At 42.2% G+C, this 14,366-nt stretch overlaps 1 protein-coding gene across 2 annotated transcripts in view; it reads right to left on the minus strand.

Annotated features, from left to right (window-relative positions):
- LOC131956672 (WD repeat-containing protein 93) overlaps positions 1 to 14,366 on the minus strand; it is a 47,870-nt gene that overhangs the window by 12,474 nt on the left and 21,030 nt on the right. The window contains exons 14-16 of one of the 2 annotated variants that reach the window (XM_059321227.1): positions 13,588 to 13,744; positions 12,435 to 12,609; positions 7,343 to 7,442 (exon numbers count right to left, since the gene is read on the minus strand). In XM_059321227.1, coding sequence (XP_059177210.1) covers positions 7,343 to 7,442; positions 12,435 to 12,609; positions 13,588 to 13,744 — 432 coding nt within the window. Of the gene's footprint in view, positions 1 to 7,330; positions 7,443 to 12,434; positions 12,610 to 13,587; positions 13,745 to 14,366 lie in introns of both variants that reach the window. The other variant, XM_059321219.1, reaches the window with a different exon arrangement.

The raw sequence follows: 14,366 nt of genomic DNA on the forward strand, positions 1-14,366 counted from the left end.
CTATAAGATGGTGGTGACACTAGGTCTGTTCTATAAGATGGTGGTGACACTAGGTCTGTTCTATAAGATGGTGACACTAGGTCTGTTCTATAAGATGGTGGTGACACTAGGTCTGTTCTATAAGATGGTGGTGACACTAGGTCTGTTCTATAGGATGGTGACACCAGGTCTGTTCTATAAGATGGTGGTGACACTAGGTCTGTTCTATAAGATGGTGGTGACACTAGGTCTGTTCTATAAGATGGTGGTGACACTAGGTCTGTTCTATAAAATGGTGGTGACACTAGGTCTGTTCTATAAGATGGTGGTGACACTAGGTCTGTTCTATAAGATGGTGGTGACACTAGGTCTGTTCTATAAGATGGTGACACTAGGTCTGTTCTATAAGATGGTGGTGACACTAGGTCTGTTCTATAAGATGGTGGTGACACTAGGTCTGTTCTATAAGGTGGTGGTGACACTAGGTCTGTTCTATAAGATGGTGGTGACACTAGGTCTGTTCTATAAGATGGTGGTGACACTAGGTCTGTTCTATAGGAAGGTGGTGACACTAGGTCTGTTCTATAAGATGGTGACACTAGGTCTGTTCTATAAAATGTGACACTAGGTCTGTTCTATAAGATGGTGGTGACACTAGGTCTGTTCTATAAGATGGTGGTGACACTAGGTCTGTTCTATAAAATGGTGGTGACACTAGGTCTGTTCTATAAGATGGTGGTGACACTAGGTCTGTTCTATAAGATGATGGTGACACTAGGTATGTTCTATAAAATGGTGGTGACACTAGGTCTGTTCTATAAGATGGTGACACTAGGTCTGTTCTATAAGATGGTGGTGACACTAGGTCTGTTCTATAAGATGGTGACACTAGGTCTGTTCTATAAGATGGTGACACTAGGTCTGTTCTATAAGATGGTGGTGACACTAGGTCTGTTCTATAAGATGGTGGTGACACTAGGTCTGTTCTATAAGATGGTGGTGACACCAGGTCTGTTCTATAAGATGGTGGTGACACTAGGTCTGTTCTATAAGATGGTGACACTAGGTCTGTTCTATAAGATGGTGGTGACACTAGGTCTGTTCTATAAGATGGTGGTGACACTAGGTCTGTTCTATAAGAGGGTGGTGACACTAGGTCTGTTCTATAAGATGGTGGTGACACTAGGTCTGTTCTATAAGATGGTGGTGACACTAGGTCTGTTCTATAAGATGGTGGTGACACTAGGTCTGTTCTATAAGATGATGGTGACACTAGATCTGTTCTAAAAGATGGTGGTGACACTAGGTCTGTTCTATAAGATGGTGGTGACACTAGGTCTGTTCTATAAGATGATGGTGACACTAGATCTGTTCTATAAGATGGTGGTGACACTAGGTCTGTTCTATAAGATGGTGGTGACACCAGGTCTGTTCTATAAGATGGTGGTGACACTAGGTCTGTTCTATAGGATGGTGGTGACACTAGGTCTGTTCTATAGGATGGTGGTGACACTAGGTCTGTTCTATAAGATGGTGGTGACACTAGGTCTGTTCTATAAGATGGTGGTGACACTAGGTCTGTTCTATAAGATGGTGGTGACACTAGGTCTGTTCTATAAGATGGTGGTGACACTAGGTCTGTTCTATAAGGTGGTGACACTAGGTCTGTTCTATAGGATGGTGGTGACACCAGGTCTGTTCTATAAGATGGTGGTGACACTAGGTCTGTTCTATAAGATGGTGGTGACACTAGGTCTGTTCTATAAGATGGTGGTGACACTAGGTCTGTTCTATAAGATGGTGGTGACACTAGGTCTGTTCTATAAGATGGTGACACTAGGTCTGTTCTATAAGATGGTGGTGACACTAGGTCTGTTCTATAAGATGGTGGTGACACCAGGTCTGTTCTATAAGATGGTGGTGACACTAGGTCTGTTCTATAAGATGGTGACACTAGGTCTGTTCTATAAAATGTGACACTAGGTCTGTTCTATAAGATGGTGGTGACACTAGGTCTGTTCTATAAGATGGTGGTGACACTAGGTCTGTTCTATAAGATGGTGGTGACACTAGGTCTGTTCTATAAGATGGTGGTGACACTAGGTCTGTTCTATAAGATGGTGACACTAGGTCTGTTCTATAAGATGGTGGTGACACTTGTGCAGGCCAACATGACATCACATAGGTCACGTGGTGCCTAGCCCAGCCACAAATGTCAAAAACCACATAGGTCACGTGGTGCCTAGCCCAGCCATGATTGGCGCTACCGAATCGATTTTCCCGTGCTGGCAGTGCAGTGTGTCGCGCCATTCCTTTCTCAGGCATCAATTAGTGATGGCAACCCGGCCAAACAAAGGGAGATTATCGTTTTTTTAAACACCGCTACTCGTACCACTCTATTGTAGCACTATGATGAATATTTAACCTCAAATTTTCTGTTTCTACACACCCAGTCTTGTGATGTACACACCCAGTCTTGTGATGTCTGTACACACCCAGTCTTGTGATGTACACACCCAGTCTTGTAATGTCTGAACACACCCAGTCTTGTGATGTCTGTACACACCCAGTCTTGTGATGTCTGTACACACCCAGTCTTGTGATGTACACACCCAGTCTTGTGATGTACACACCCAGTCTTGTGATGTCTGTACACACCCAGTCTTGTGATGTACACACCCAGTCTTGTGATGTCTGTACACACCCAGTCTTGTGATGTCTGTACACACCCAGTCTTGTGATGTCTGTACACACCCAGTCTTGTGATGTCTGTACACACCCAGTCTTGTAATGTCTGTACACACCCAGTCTTGTGATGTCTGTACACACCCAGTCTTGTGATGTCTGTACACACCCAGTCTTGTGATGTCTGTACACACCCAGTCTTGTGATGTCTGTACACACCCAGTCTTGTGATGTCTGTACACATCCAGTCTTGTGATGTACACACCCAGTCTTGTGATGTCTGTACACACCCAGTCTTGTGATGTCTGTACACACCCAGTCTTGTGATGTCTGTACACACCCAGTCTTGTGATGTCTGTACACACCCAGTCTTGTGATGTCTGTACACACCCAGTCTTGTGATGTACACACCCAGTCTTGTGATGTACACACCCAGTCTTGTAATGTCTGAACACACCCAGTCTTGTAATGTCTGAACACACCCAGTCTTGTGATGTCTGTACACACCCAGTCTTGTGATGTCTGTACACACCCAGTCTTGTGATGTCTGTACACACCCAGTCTTGTGATGTCTGTACACATCCAGTCTTGTGATGTCTGTACACACCCAGTCTTGTGATGTCTGTACACACCCAGTCTTGTGATGTACACACCCAGTCTTGTGATGTCTGTACACACCCAGTCTTGTGATGTCTGTACACACCCAGTCTTGTGATGTCTGTACACACCCAGTCTTGTGATGTCTGTACACACCCAGTCTTGTGATGTCTGTACACACCCAGTCTTGTGATGTACACACCCAGTCTTGTGATGTACACACCCAGTCTTGTAATGTCTGAACACACCCAGTCTTGTAATGTCTGAACACACCCAGTCTTGTGATGTCTGTACACACCCAGTCTTGTGATGTCTGTACACACCCAGTCTTGTGATGTACACACCCAGTCTTGTGATGTCTGTACACACCCAGTCTTGTGATGTACACACCCAGTCTTGTGATGTCTGTACACACCCAGTCTTGTGATGTCTGTACACACCCAGTCTTGTGATGTCTGTACACACCCAGTCTTGTGATGTCTGTACACACCCAGTCTTGTGATGTCTGTACACACCCAGTCTTGTGATGTCTGTACACACCCAGTCTTGTGATGTCTGTACACACCCAGTCTTGTGATGTCTGTACACACCCAGTCTTGTGATGTACACACCCAGTCTTGTGATGTCTGTACACACCCAGTCTTGTGATGTCTGTACACACCCAGTCTTGTGATGTCTGTACACACCCAGTCTTGTGATGTCTGTACACACCCAGTCTTGTGATGTCTGTACACACCCAGTCTTGTGATGTACACACCCAGTCTTGTGATGTCTGTACACACCCAGTCTTGTGATGTCTGTACACACCCAGTCTTGTGATGTCTGTACACACCCAGTCTTGTGATGTACACACCCAGTCTTGTGATGTCTGTACACACCCAGTCTTGTGATGTACACACCCAGCCTTGTGATGTACACACCCAGTCTTGTGATGTACACACCCAGTCTTGTGATGTACACACCCAGTCTTGTGATGTCTGTACACACCCAGTCTTGTGATGTCTGTACACACCCAGTCTTGTGATGTCTGTACACACCCAGTCTTGTGATGTACACACCCAGTCTTGTGATGTCTGTACACACCCAGTCTTGTGATGTACACACCCAGTCTTGTGATGTCTGTACACACCCAGTCTTGTGATGTCTGTACACACCCAGTCTTGTGATGTCTGTACACACTCAGTCTTGTGATGTCCGTACACACAACAGTATACAGTTAAAAATATTTATCAATTACATTATGTAAACAACAGAAATGTTTCTATCAGTGACACACACTAGCTGATCAATTTGAGCAAACCGTGTTATCAACGTCATTTAAATGCATATCAACACAAGGAACATTTGAAAAACCCATGCATGAAATTATCAACTTGAGAACAATTGTATCAACATGATTGAACTTGATATAAGTAATGATAATATTCAAGCCCTAGTTGTTTTCTTTTATTCTTTTAATCCATTATTGACAGAGGCCATAAATCATTCTTAGTTGACAGCTTATGTGGTGTAGGGGAGGTGTGTGGTAGTGTACGGGAGATGTATGGTGTAGGGGAGGTGTGTGGTAGTATAGGGGAGGTGTGTGGTGGTGTAGGGGAGGTGTATGGTGGTGTAGGGGAGGTGTGTGGTATTGTAGGGGAGATGTGTGGTGGTGTAGGGGAGGTGTGTGGTGGTGTAGGGGAGGTGTGTGGTGGTATAGTGGAGGTGTGTGGTGGTGTAGGGTAGATGTGTGGTGGTGTAGGGGAGGTGTGTGGTGGTGTAGGGGAGGTGTGTGGTGGTGTAGGGGAGGTGTGTGGTGGTATAGGGGAGGTGTGTGGTGCAGGGGAGGTGTGTGGTAGTGTAGGGGAGAAGTGTGGTGGTGTAGTGGAGGTGTGTGGTAGTGTACGGGAGATGTATGGTGTAGGGGAGGTGTGTGGTGGTATAGTGGAGGTGTGTGGTGGTGTAGGGGAGGTGTGTGGTGGTGTAGGGGAGGTGTGTGGTGGTATAGTGGAGGTGTGTGGTGGTGTAGGGGAGGTGTGTGGTGGTATAGGGGAGGTGTGTGGTGCAGGGGAGGTGTGTGGTAGTGTAGGGGAGAAGTGTGGTGGTGTAGTGGAGGTGTGTGGTGTAGGGGATGTGTGTGGTGGTATAGGGGAGGTGTGTGGTGGTGTAGGGGAGGTGTGTGGTGGTGTAGGGGAGGTGTATGGTGGTGTAGGGGAGGTGTGTGGTGGTGTAGGGGAGGTGTATGGTGGTGTAGGGGAGGTGTGTGGTGGTATAGGGGAGGTGTGTGGTGGCGTAGTGGAGGTGTGTGGTGTAGGGGAGGTGTGTAGTGCAGGGGAGGTGTGTGGTGATGTAGGGGAGGTGTGTGGTGGTGTAGGGGAGGTGTGTGGTGGTGTAGGGTAGATGTGTGGTGGTGTAGGGTAGATGTGTGGTGGTGGTATAGTGGAGGTGTGTGGTGGTGTAGGGGAGGTGTGTGGTGGTGTAGGGTAGATGTGTGGTGGTATAGTGGAGGTGTGTGGTGGTGTAGGGGAGGTGTGTGGTGGTGTAGGGGAGGTGTGTGGTGGTGTAGGGTAGATGTGTGGTGGTGTAGGGTAGATGTGTGGTGGTATAGTGGAGGTGTGTGGTGGTGTAGGGTAGATGTGTGGTGGTGTAGGGGAGGTGTGTGCTGGTGTAGGGTAGATGTGTGGTGGTATAGTGGAGGTGTGTGGTGGTGTAGGGTAGATGTGTGGTGGTGTAGGGGAGGTGTGTGCTGGTGTAGGGGAGGTGTGTGGTGGTATAGTGGAGGTGTGTGGTGGTGTAGGGTAGATGTGTGGTGGTGTAGGGGAGGTGTGTGGTGGTATAGTGGAGGTGTATGGTGATATAGGGGAGGTGTGTGGTGATGTAGGGGAGGTGTGTGGTGATGTAGGGGAGGTGTGTGGTGGTGTAGGGGAGGTGTGTGGTATAAGGGAGGTGTATGGTGGTGTAGGGGAGGTGTGTGGTGGTGTAGGGGAGGTGTGTGGAGGAGAAGGTGAGGTATGTGAAGGAGGTGTGTAGGGGTGTAGTGTTGGCGTGTGTAATGATGGCCCATGTTATGTGTAATGATGGCCAGTGTTATGTGTAATGATGGCCTGTATTATGTGTAATGATGGCCTGTGTTATGTGTAATGATGGCCAGTGTTATGTGTAATGATGGCCAGTGTTATGTGTAATGATGGCCTGTATTATGTGTAATGATGGCCAGTGTTATGTGTAATGATGGCCTGTATTATGTGTAATGATGGCCTGTGTTATGTGTAATGATGGCCTGTATTATGTGTAATGATGGCCTGTGTTATGTGTAATGATGGCCTGTATTATGTGTAATGATGGCCAGTGTTATGTGTAATGATGGCCTGTATTATGTGTAATGATGGCCTGTGTTATGTGTAATGATGGCCTGTATTATGTGTAATGATGGCCAGTGTTATGTGTAATGATGGCCTGTGTTATGTGTAATGATGGCCTGTATTATGTGTAACGATGGCCAGTGTTATGTGTAATGATGGCCTGTATTATGTGTAACGATGGCCAGTGTTATGTGTAATGATGGCCAGTGTTATGTGTAATGATGGCCTGTATTATGTGTAATGATGGCCAGTGTTATGTGTAATGATGGCCTGTATTATGTGTAATGATGGCCAGTGTTATGTGTAATGATGGCCTGTATTATGTGTAATGATGGCCTGTGTTATGTGTAATGATGGCCTGTATTATGTGTAATGATGGCCAGTGTTATGTGTAACGATGGCCTGTATTATGTGTAATGATGGCCAGTGTTATGTGTAATGATGGCCTGTGTTATGTGTAATGATGGCCAGTGTTATGTGTAATGATGGCCTGTATTATGTGTAACGATGGCCAGTGTTATGTGTAATGATGGCCTGTATTATGTGTAATGATGGCCAGTGTTATGTGTAATGATGGCCCGTGTTATGTGTAACGATGTTATTTATGAGCTGTTGTGTAGCTCTGCAAACAGCCGCTGATGTTGGTGCGAGCTGTCGTGCAGTGAGTGCTGGGTGTGGTGGTGGAGGTAGAAGCTGTGGTGGCTACAGCAGCACCTGTGTAGACTTACAGAGGTTCTCACCGTGTTGGCGCTGCTCATCTTCTCCAGGCGGGTCAGCTCGGACTGCAGCTGACCCCAGCGGGTCTGGAGGTGGAACTTCCTCAGGTTCTGTTGCTGCACCCTGGGGGGGGGGAGGAGGAGAGAAATACTTTCTACTGGTGGATGCTGGTTAGACTATTTATAAGCTAATCCAATACTTTGTTAACATAAACATAATTAGACTCTTTATAAGCTAATCCAATAAGTTTTGCTTAGGTTGATTTGTGTATTAAGATGGTGTCACGGGATTGGTGGAGGCAAGGTCAAGCAGATAGAATCTGGAGGGCAGCTGGAGGTGGAAGGCAGCTGGAGGTGGAGGGCAGCTGGAGGTGGAGGGCAGCTGGAGGTGGAGGGCAGCTGGAGGTGGAGGGCAGCTGGGGTTGGAGGGCAGCTGGAGGTGGAGGGCAGCTGGAGGTGGAGGGCAGCTGGAGGTGGAGGGCAGCTGGAGGTGGAGGGCAGCTGGAGGTGGAGGGCAGCTGGAGGTGGAGGGCAGCTGGGGTTGGAGGGCAGCTGGAGGTGGAGGGCAGCTGGAGGTGGAGGGCAGCTGGAGGTGGAGGGCAGCTGGAGGTGGAGGGCAGCTGGAGGTGGAGGGCAGCTGGAGGGCAAAAAAAAAATTTTTCAGGGGGGGGGGGGGGGGGCAAAGCCCCCCCCCCCCCTCATGATATCCTTAGGTATCTTTTTGTATCATTTTCTGTTTTCTATAGTATTTATACTATTAGCTTAGTGTTGACCACACTATCTATTCAGATGTTGGTGTTAAAGGTGAACTCTGCTTTATCTGTTTGAAAGGGTAACTTTACTTTTTGTAGCATTTAAAATGTAGTACTTTCACTTTTTTATAGTACATATAATGTAGAACCTTTACCTTTTATAACATTTATAATGTAGTATCAGCAGGCTTTTAAAACAGGCTTATTGCCTAGTTGATATATAAAACTAGAACATGACCCTATTGCATTGCCTAGTTGATATATAAAACTAGAACATGACCCTATTGCATTGCCTAGTTGATATATAAAACTAGAACATGACCCTATTGCATTGCCTAGTTGATATATAAAACTAGAACATGACCCTATTGCATTGCCTAGTTGATATATAAAACTAGAACATGACCCTATTGCATTGCCTAGTTGATATATTAAACTAGAACATGACCCTATTGCATTGCCTAGTTGATATATTAAACTAGAACATGACCCTATTGCATTGCCTAGTTGATATATAAAACTAGAACATGACCCTATTGCATTGCCTAGTTGATATATAAAACTAGAACATGACCCTATTGCATTGCCTAGTTGATATATAAAACTAGAACATGACCCTATTGCATTGCCTAGTTGATATATAAAACTAGAACATGACCCTATTGCATTGCCTAGTTGATATATAAAACTAGAACATGACCCTATTGCATTGCCTAGTTGATATATAAAACTAGAACATGACCCTATTGCATTGCCTAGTTGATATATAAAACTAGAACATGACCCTATTGCATTGCCTAGTTGATATATAAAACTAGAACATGACCCTATTGCATTGCCTAGTTGATATATAAAACTAGAACATGACCCTATTGCATTGCCTAGTTGATATATAAAACTAGAACATGACCCTATTGCATTGCCTAGTTGATATATAAAACTAGAACATGACCCTATTGCATTGCCTAGTTGATATATAAAACTAGAACATGACCCTATTGCATTGCCTAGTTGATATATAAAACTAGAACATGACCCTATTGCATTGCCTAGTTGATATATAAAACTAGAACATGACCCTATTGCATTGTCTAGTTGATATATAAAACTAGAACATGACCCTATTGCATTGCCTAGTTGATATATAAAACTAGAACATGACCCTATTGCATTGCCTAGTTGATATATAAAACTAGAACATGACCCTATTGCATTGCCTAGTTGATATATAAAACTAGAACATGACCCTATTGCATTGCCTAGTTGATATATAAAACTAGAACATGACCCTATTGCATTGCCTAGTTGATATATAAAACTAGAACATGACCCTATTGCATTGCCTAGTTGATATATAAAACTAGAACATGACCCTATTGCATTGCCTAGTTGATATATAAAACTAGAACATGACCCTATTGCATTGCCTAGTTGATATATTAAACTAGAACATGACCCTATTGCATTGCCTAGTTGATATATTAAACTAGAACATGACCCTATTGCATTGCCTAGTTGATATATAAAACTAGAACATGACCCTATTGCATTGTCTAGTTGATATATAAAACTAGAACATGACCCTATTGCATTGCCTAGTTGATATATAAAACTAGAACATGACCCTATTGCATTGCCTAGTTGATATATAAAACTAGAACATGACCCTATTGCATTGCCTAGTTGATATATTAAACTAGAACATGACCCTATTGCATTGCCTAGTTGATATATAAAACTAGAACATGACCCTATTGCATTGCCTAGTTGATATATAAAACTAGAACATGACCCTATTGCATTGCCTAGTTGATATATAAAACTAGAACATGACCCTATTGCATTGCCTAGTTGATATATAAAACTAGAACATGACCCTATTGCATTGCCTAGTTGATATATAAAACTAGAACATGACCCTATTGCATTGCCTAGTTGATATATTAAACTAGAACATGACCCTATTGCATTGCCTAGTTGATATATTAAACTAGAACATGACCCTATTGCATTGCCTAGTTGATATATAAAACTAGAACATGACCCTATTGCATTGTCTAGTTGATATATAAAACTAGAACATGACCCTATTGCATTGCCTAGTTGATATATAAAACTAGAACATGACCCTATTGCATTGCCTAGTTGATATATAAAACTAGAACATGACCCTATTGCATTGCCTAGTTGATATATTAAACTAGAACATGACCCTATTGCATTGCCTAGTTGATATATAAAACTAGAACATGACCCTATTGCATTGCCTAGTTGATATATAAAACTAGAACATGACCCTATTGCATTGCCTAGTTGATATATAAAACTAGAACATGACCCTATTGCATTGCCTAGTTGATATATAAAACTAGAACATGACCCTATTGCATTGCCTAGTTGATATATAAAACTAGAACATGACCCTATTGCATTGCCTAGTTGATATATAAAACTAGAACATGACCCTATTGCATTGCCTAGTTGATATATAAAACTAGAACATGACCCTATTGCATTGCCTAGTTGATATATTAAACTAGAACATGACCCTATTGCATTGCCTAGTTGATATATAAAACTAGAACATGACCCTATTGCATTGCCTAGTTGATATATAAAACTAGAACATGACCCTATTGCATTGCCTAGTTGATATATAAAACTAGAACATGACCCTATTGCATTGCCTAGTTGATATATAAAACTAGAACATGACCCTATTGCATTGCCTAGTTGATATATAAAACTAGAACATGACCCTATTGCATTGCCTAGTTGATATATAAAACTAGAATATGACCGACCCTATTGCAAGATACATTTCTTACTTTACTCAATTCCAAGTTTTAGAACCTTTTATAAAAATGGTTTTATGTGAACCAAATGCAAATGAAAAATGTCAATCAAAAAGTAAATCCTCTAGGGCAGTGGTTCCCAACCTTTTTCGAGTGGCGACCCCCTTTTATAAAAAGTAAGTGACCCGCGACCCCCCCCCCCCCTGAATTAAAAAAAACGAAATTCGTATGGAAATTAATAAGCACTAAAATAAGATTCTCGAGTAGACTTTCAATACAGTTCGTTTTCAAGAGATTCAAGATGCCCAGAAATTAATTCTTTCAAAATTTTAATTATCTCACAATCAGATACATCTACCACACCGCAGAGTTTCTCAAATTTACAATATTTCCAAGATTCATTTTCTTTACCGATTTTGCAGCTTTGATAAAAATGCCCCGAGATTATCATGGAAAGTTATAATATTCGTTCATTTTCCCTGAAGCTTCAAGTTAAGCTTATCTTGATGTTCGAACACATCTGCTAGGTATGATACTCTCTCCAACCACTCTATGTCGTTTTGAGTATACCAAAAAGTCTTTTTTCCTTTGCACTTTCAAGAACAATTTCATTTCAGATTTCAATTGAAAAACACAATTTACAACATTTTGTTTGACAGCCAGCGTACTGTAGTGTAGAAGAGCAGAACCTCGTGATCTATATTGATGTTTTTGCTCAGTTCTTTGAAGGCTCCAGATTTTATATAATTTACGACTTATACTAGCAATGGACTCTTGATGTCGATTGGTTAGGGCAGTGGTTAGGGAGCTAAATCTTTTCTGTTTTCTGAAAGCCCGATTTTGAGCTAAACATAGAAGGCGCACCATCCGTACAAACCCCCACAACCGTTCTAATCCATTTTATTCATCCCGTTTCAAAAAAGGTATTTATTTTCTCCATGCTATCTTCACAAAAGAGCAACCCTTCTTTGCTATAATCCGCATGAATATAGACACAGACCAGCAACTGTGAACACGAACTCACATCTGTTGATTTATCAACTTGAAAAGCAAACAATGGTGAAAGCTTAATTTCGATAAAAATGTGTTATTTCACTTTTACGTACATGCAGCGTTTGATGAGATTTTATCCTATTGTTTTTTTTTTTTTTTTTGTTTTTTTTTTTGCTTGGCATTTTCTATCGCGACTTCATTTGATGCTTGCACTAATGCTGGTGAAAACTTCCTGTTCGATCAAGTCTCTGGCGTTTGCAACTAGCTTCTTACCGATGAAAGAACTCCATATATTTTTTGGTGTGTTCCGAATGACTCGTCTCAAATGGTGTTTTAGTTTTGAAGATTTCATAGATTCGTGACTGAGAACAACTTTGTACAGTGCGCTTTGTTTCTTCTCTATTACATTTCCAGTGATGTTAATGAAGCCGAATTTCAAAAATTCTTCTAAATATTTATGTTTTGTTTCAAATTACTAAGGTTTAGCATACCAGTTGGCGACCCCCCAGAAAGACCTTCGCGACCCCCAGGTTGGGAACCCGTGCTCTAGGGCAACTGCAAGCAGCTCAAACTAACCTCCTAGCAAAGAGAGTGTTGATCCTTTCTTCCTGTGTGGTGTAGACTGCTAAGGGTTTGCTCCCCTTGTAATTACTCCAGTAGGGATCCAAGGGGGGGTAGGAGCGCAGGAGATAGATAAATATGGCTGAGGTGTCTTCAGTGGCGCCATCTTCTGTCTTGTTGGTTCCTTCAGCTGAAATAAGGACAGGAGATACATACGACTAAAGACCTGATACAACCTACATTTGACATAAACAGCTGATGAAACCTACCTTTGACATAAACAGCTGATGAAACCTACCTTTGACATAAACAGCTGATGAAACCTACCTTTGACATAAACAGCTGATGAAACCTACCTTTGACATAAACAGCTGATGAAACCTACCTTTGACATAAACAGCTGATGAAACCTACCTTTGACATAAACAGCTGATGAAACCTACCTTTGACATAAACAGCTGATGAAACCTACCTTTGACATAAACAGCTGATGAAACCTACCATTGACATAAACAGCTGATGAAACCTACCATTGACATAAACAGCTGATGAAACCTACCTTTGACATAAACAGCTGATGAAACCTACCTTTGACATAAACAGCTGATGAAACCTACCTTTGACATAAACAGCTGATGAAACCTACCTTTGACATAAACAGCTGATGAAACCTACCTTTGACATAAACAGCTGATGAAACCTACCATTGACATAAACAGCTGATGAAACCTACCTTTGACATAAACAGCTGATGAAACCTACCTTTGACATAAAAAGCTGATGAAACCTACCTTTGACATAAACAGCTGATGAAACCTACCTTTGACATAAACAGCTGATGAAACCTACCTTTGACATAAACAGCTGATGAAACCTACCTTTGACATAAAAAGCTGATGAAACCTACCTTTGACATAAACAGCTGATGAAACCTACCTTTGACATAAACAGCTGATGAAACCTACCTTTGACATAAACAGCTGATGAAACCTACCTTTGACATAAACAGCTGATGAAACCTACCATTGACATAAACAGCTGATGAAACCTACCTTTGACATAAACAGCTGATGAAACCTACCTTTGACATAAACAGCTGATGAAACCTACCTTTGACATAAACAGCTGATGAAACCTACCTTTGACATAAACAGCTGATGAAACCTACCTTTGACATACAAAATTTGTCCTCCAGCCCCCACGGCATAAACTGGTTCCCATGGAGACTGTAGATGATAGGAAGTAGGCAGCGCCATCTGGGCCACTGTCTCCCCACTGCAGATGTCTTTGATGAATAGGCGGCCATTTCTCTCAACATATAGAAGCTGGCCAAACATGACACCATCTTATAAATCTCTCAACATATAGAAGCTGGCCAAACATGACACCATCTTATAAATCTCTCAACATATAGAAGCTGGCCAAACATGACACCATCTTATAAATCTCTCAACATATAGAAGCTGGCCAAACATGACACCATCTTATAAATCTCTCAACAAATGACACCATTTTATAACTATAATCTCTCAAGCCAGTTTGTAGTTTAAGACAAGTAAACCTATCTGGTAGTTAAAGACAAGTAAACCTATCTGGTAGTTAAAGACAAGTAAACCTATCTGGTAGTTAAAGACAAGTAAACCTATCTGGTAGTTAAAGACAAGTAAACCTATCTGGTAGTTAAAGACAAGTAAACCTATCTGGTAGTTAAAGACAAGTAAACCTATCTGGTAGTTAAAGATAAGTAAACCTATCTGGTAGTTAAAGACAAGTAAACCTATCTGGTAGTTAAAGACAAGTAAACCTATCTGGTAGTTAAAGACAAGTAAACCTATCTGGTAGTTAAAGACAAGTAAACCTATCTGGTAGTTAAAGACAAGTAAACCTATCTGGTAGTTAAAGACAAGTAAACCTATCTGGTAGTTAAAGACAAGTAAACCTATCTGG

Source organism: Physella acuta, unplaced genomic scaffold (genome assembly GCF_028476545.2).
Source record: "Physella acuta isolate Inbredline_101_S28 unplaced genomic scaffold, ASM2847654v3 ptg000079l, whole genome shotgun sequence".
NCBI classification, from domain to species: domain Eukaryota; kingdom Metazoa; phylum Mollusca; class Gastropoda; family Physidae; genus Physella; species Physella acuta.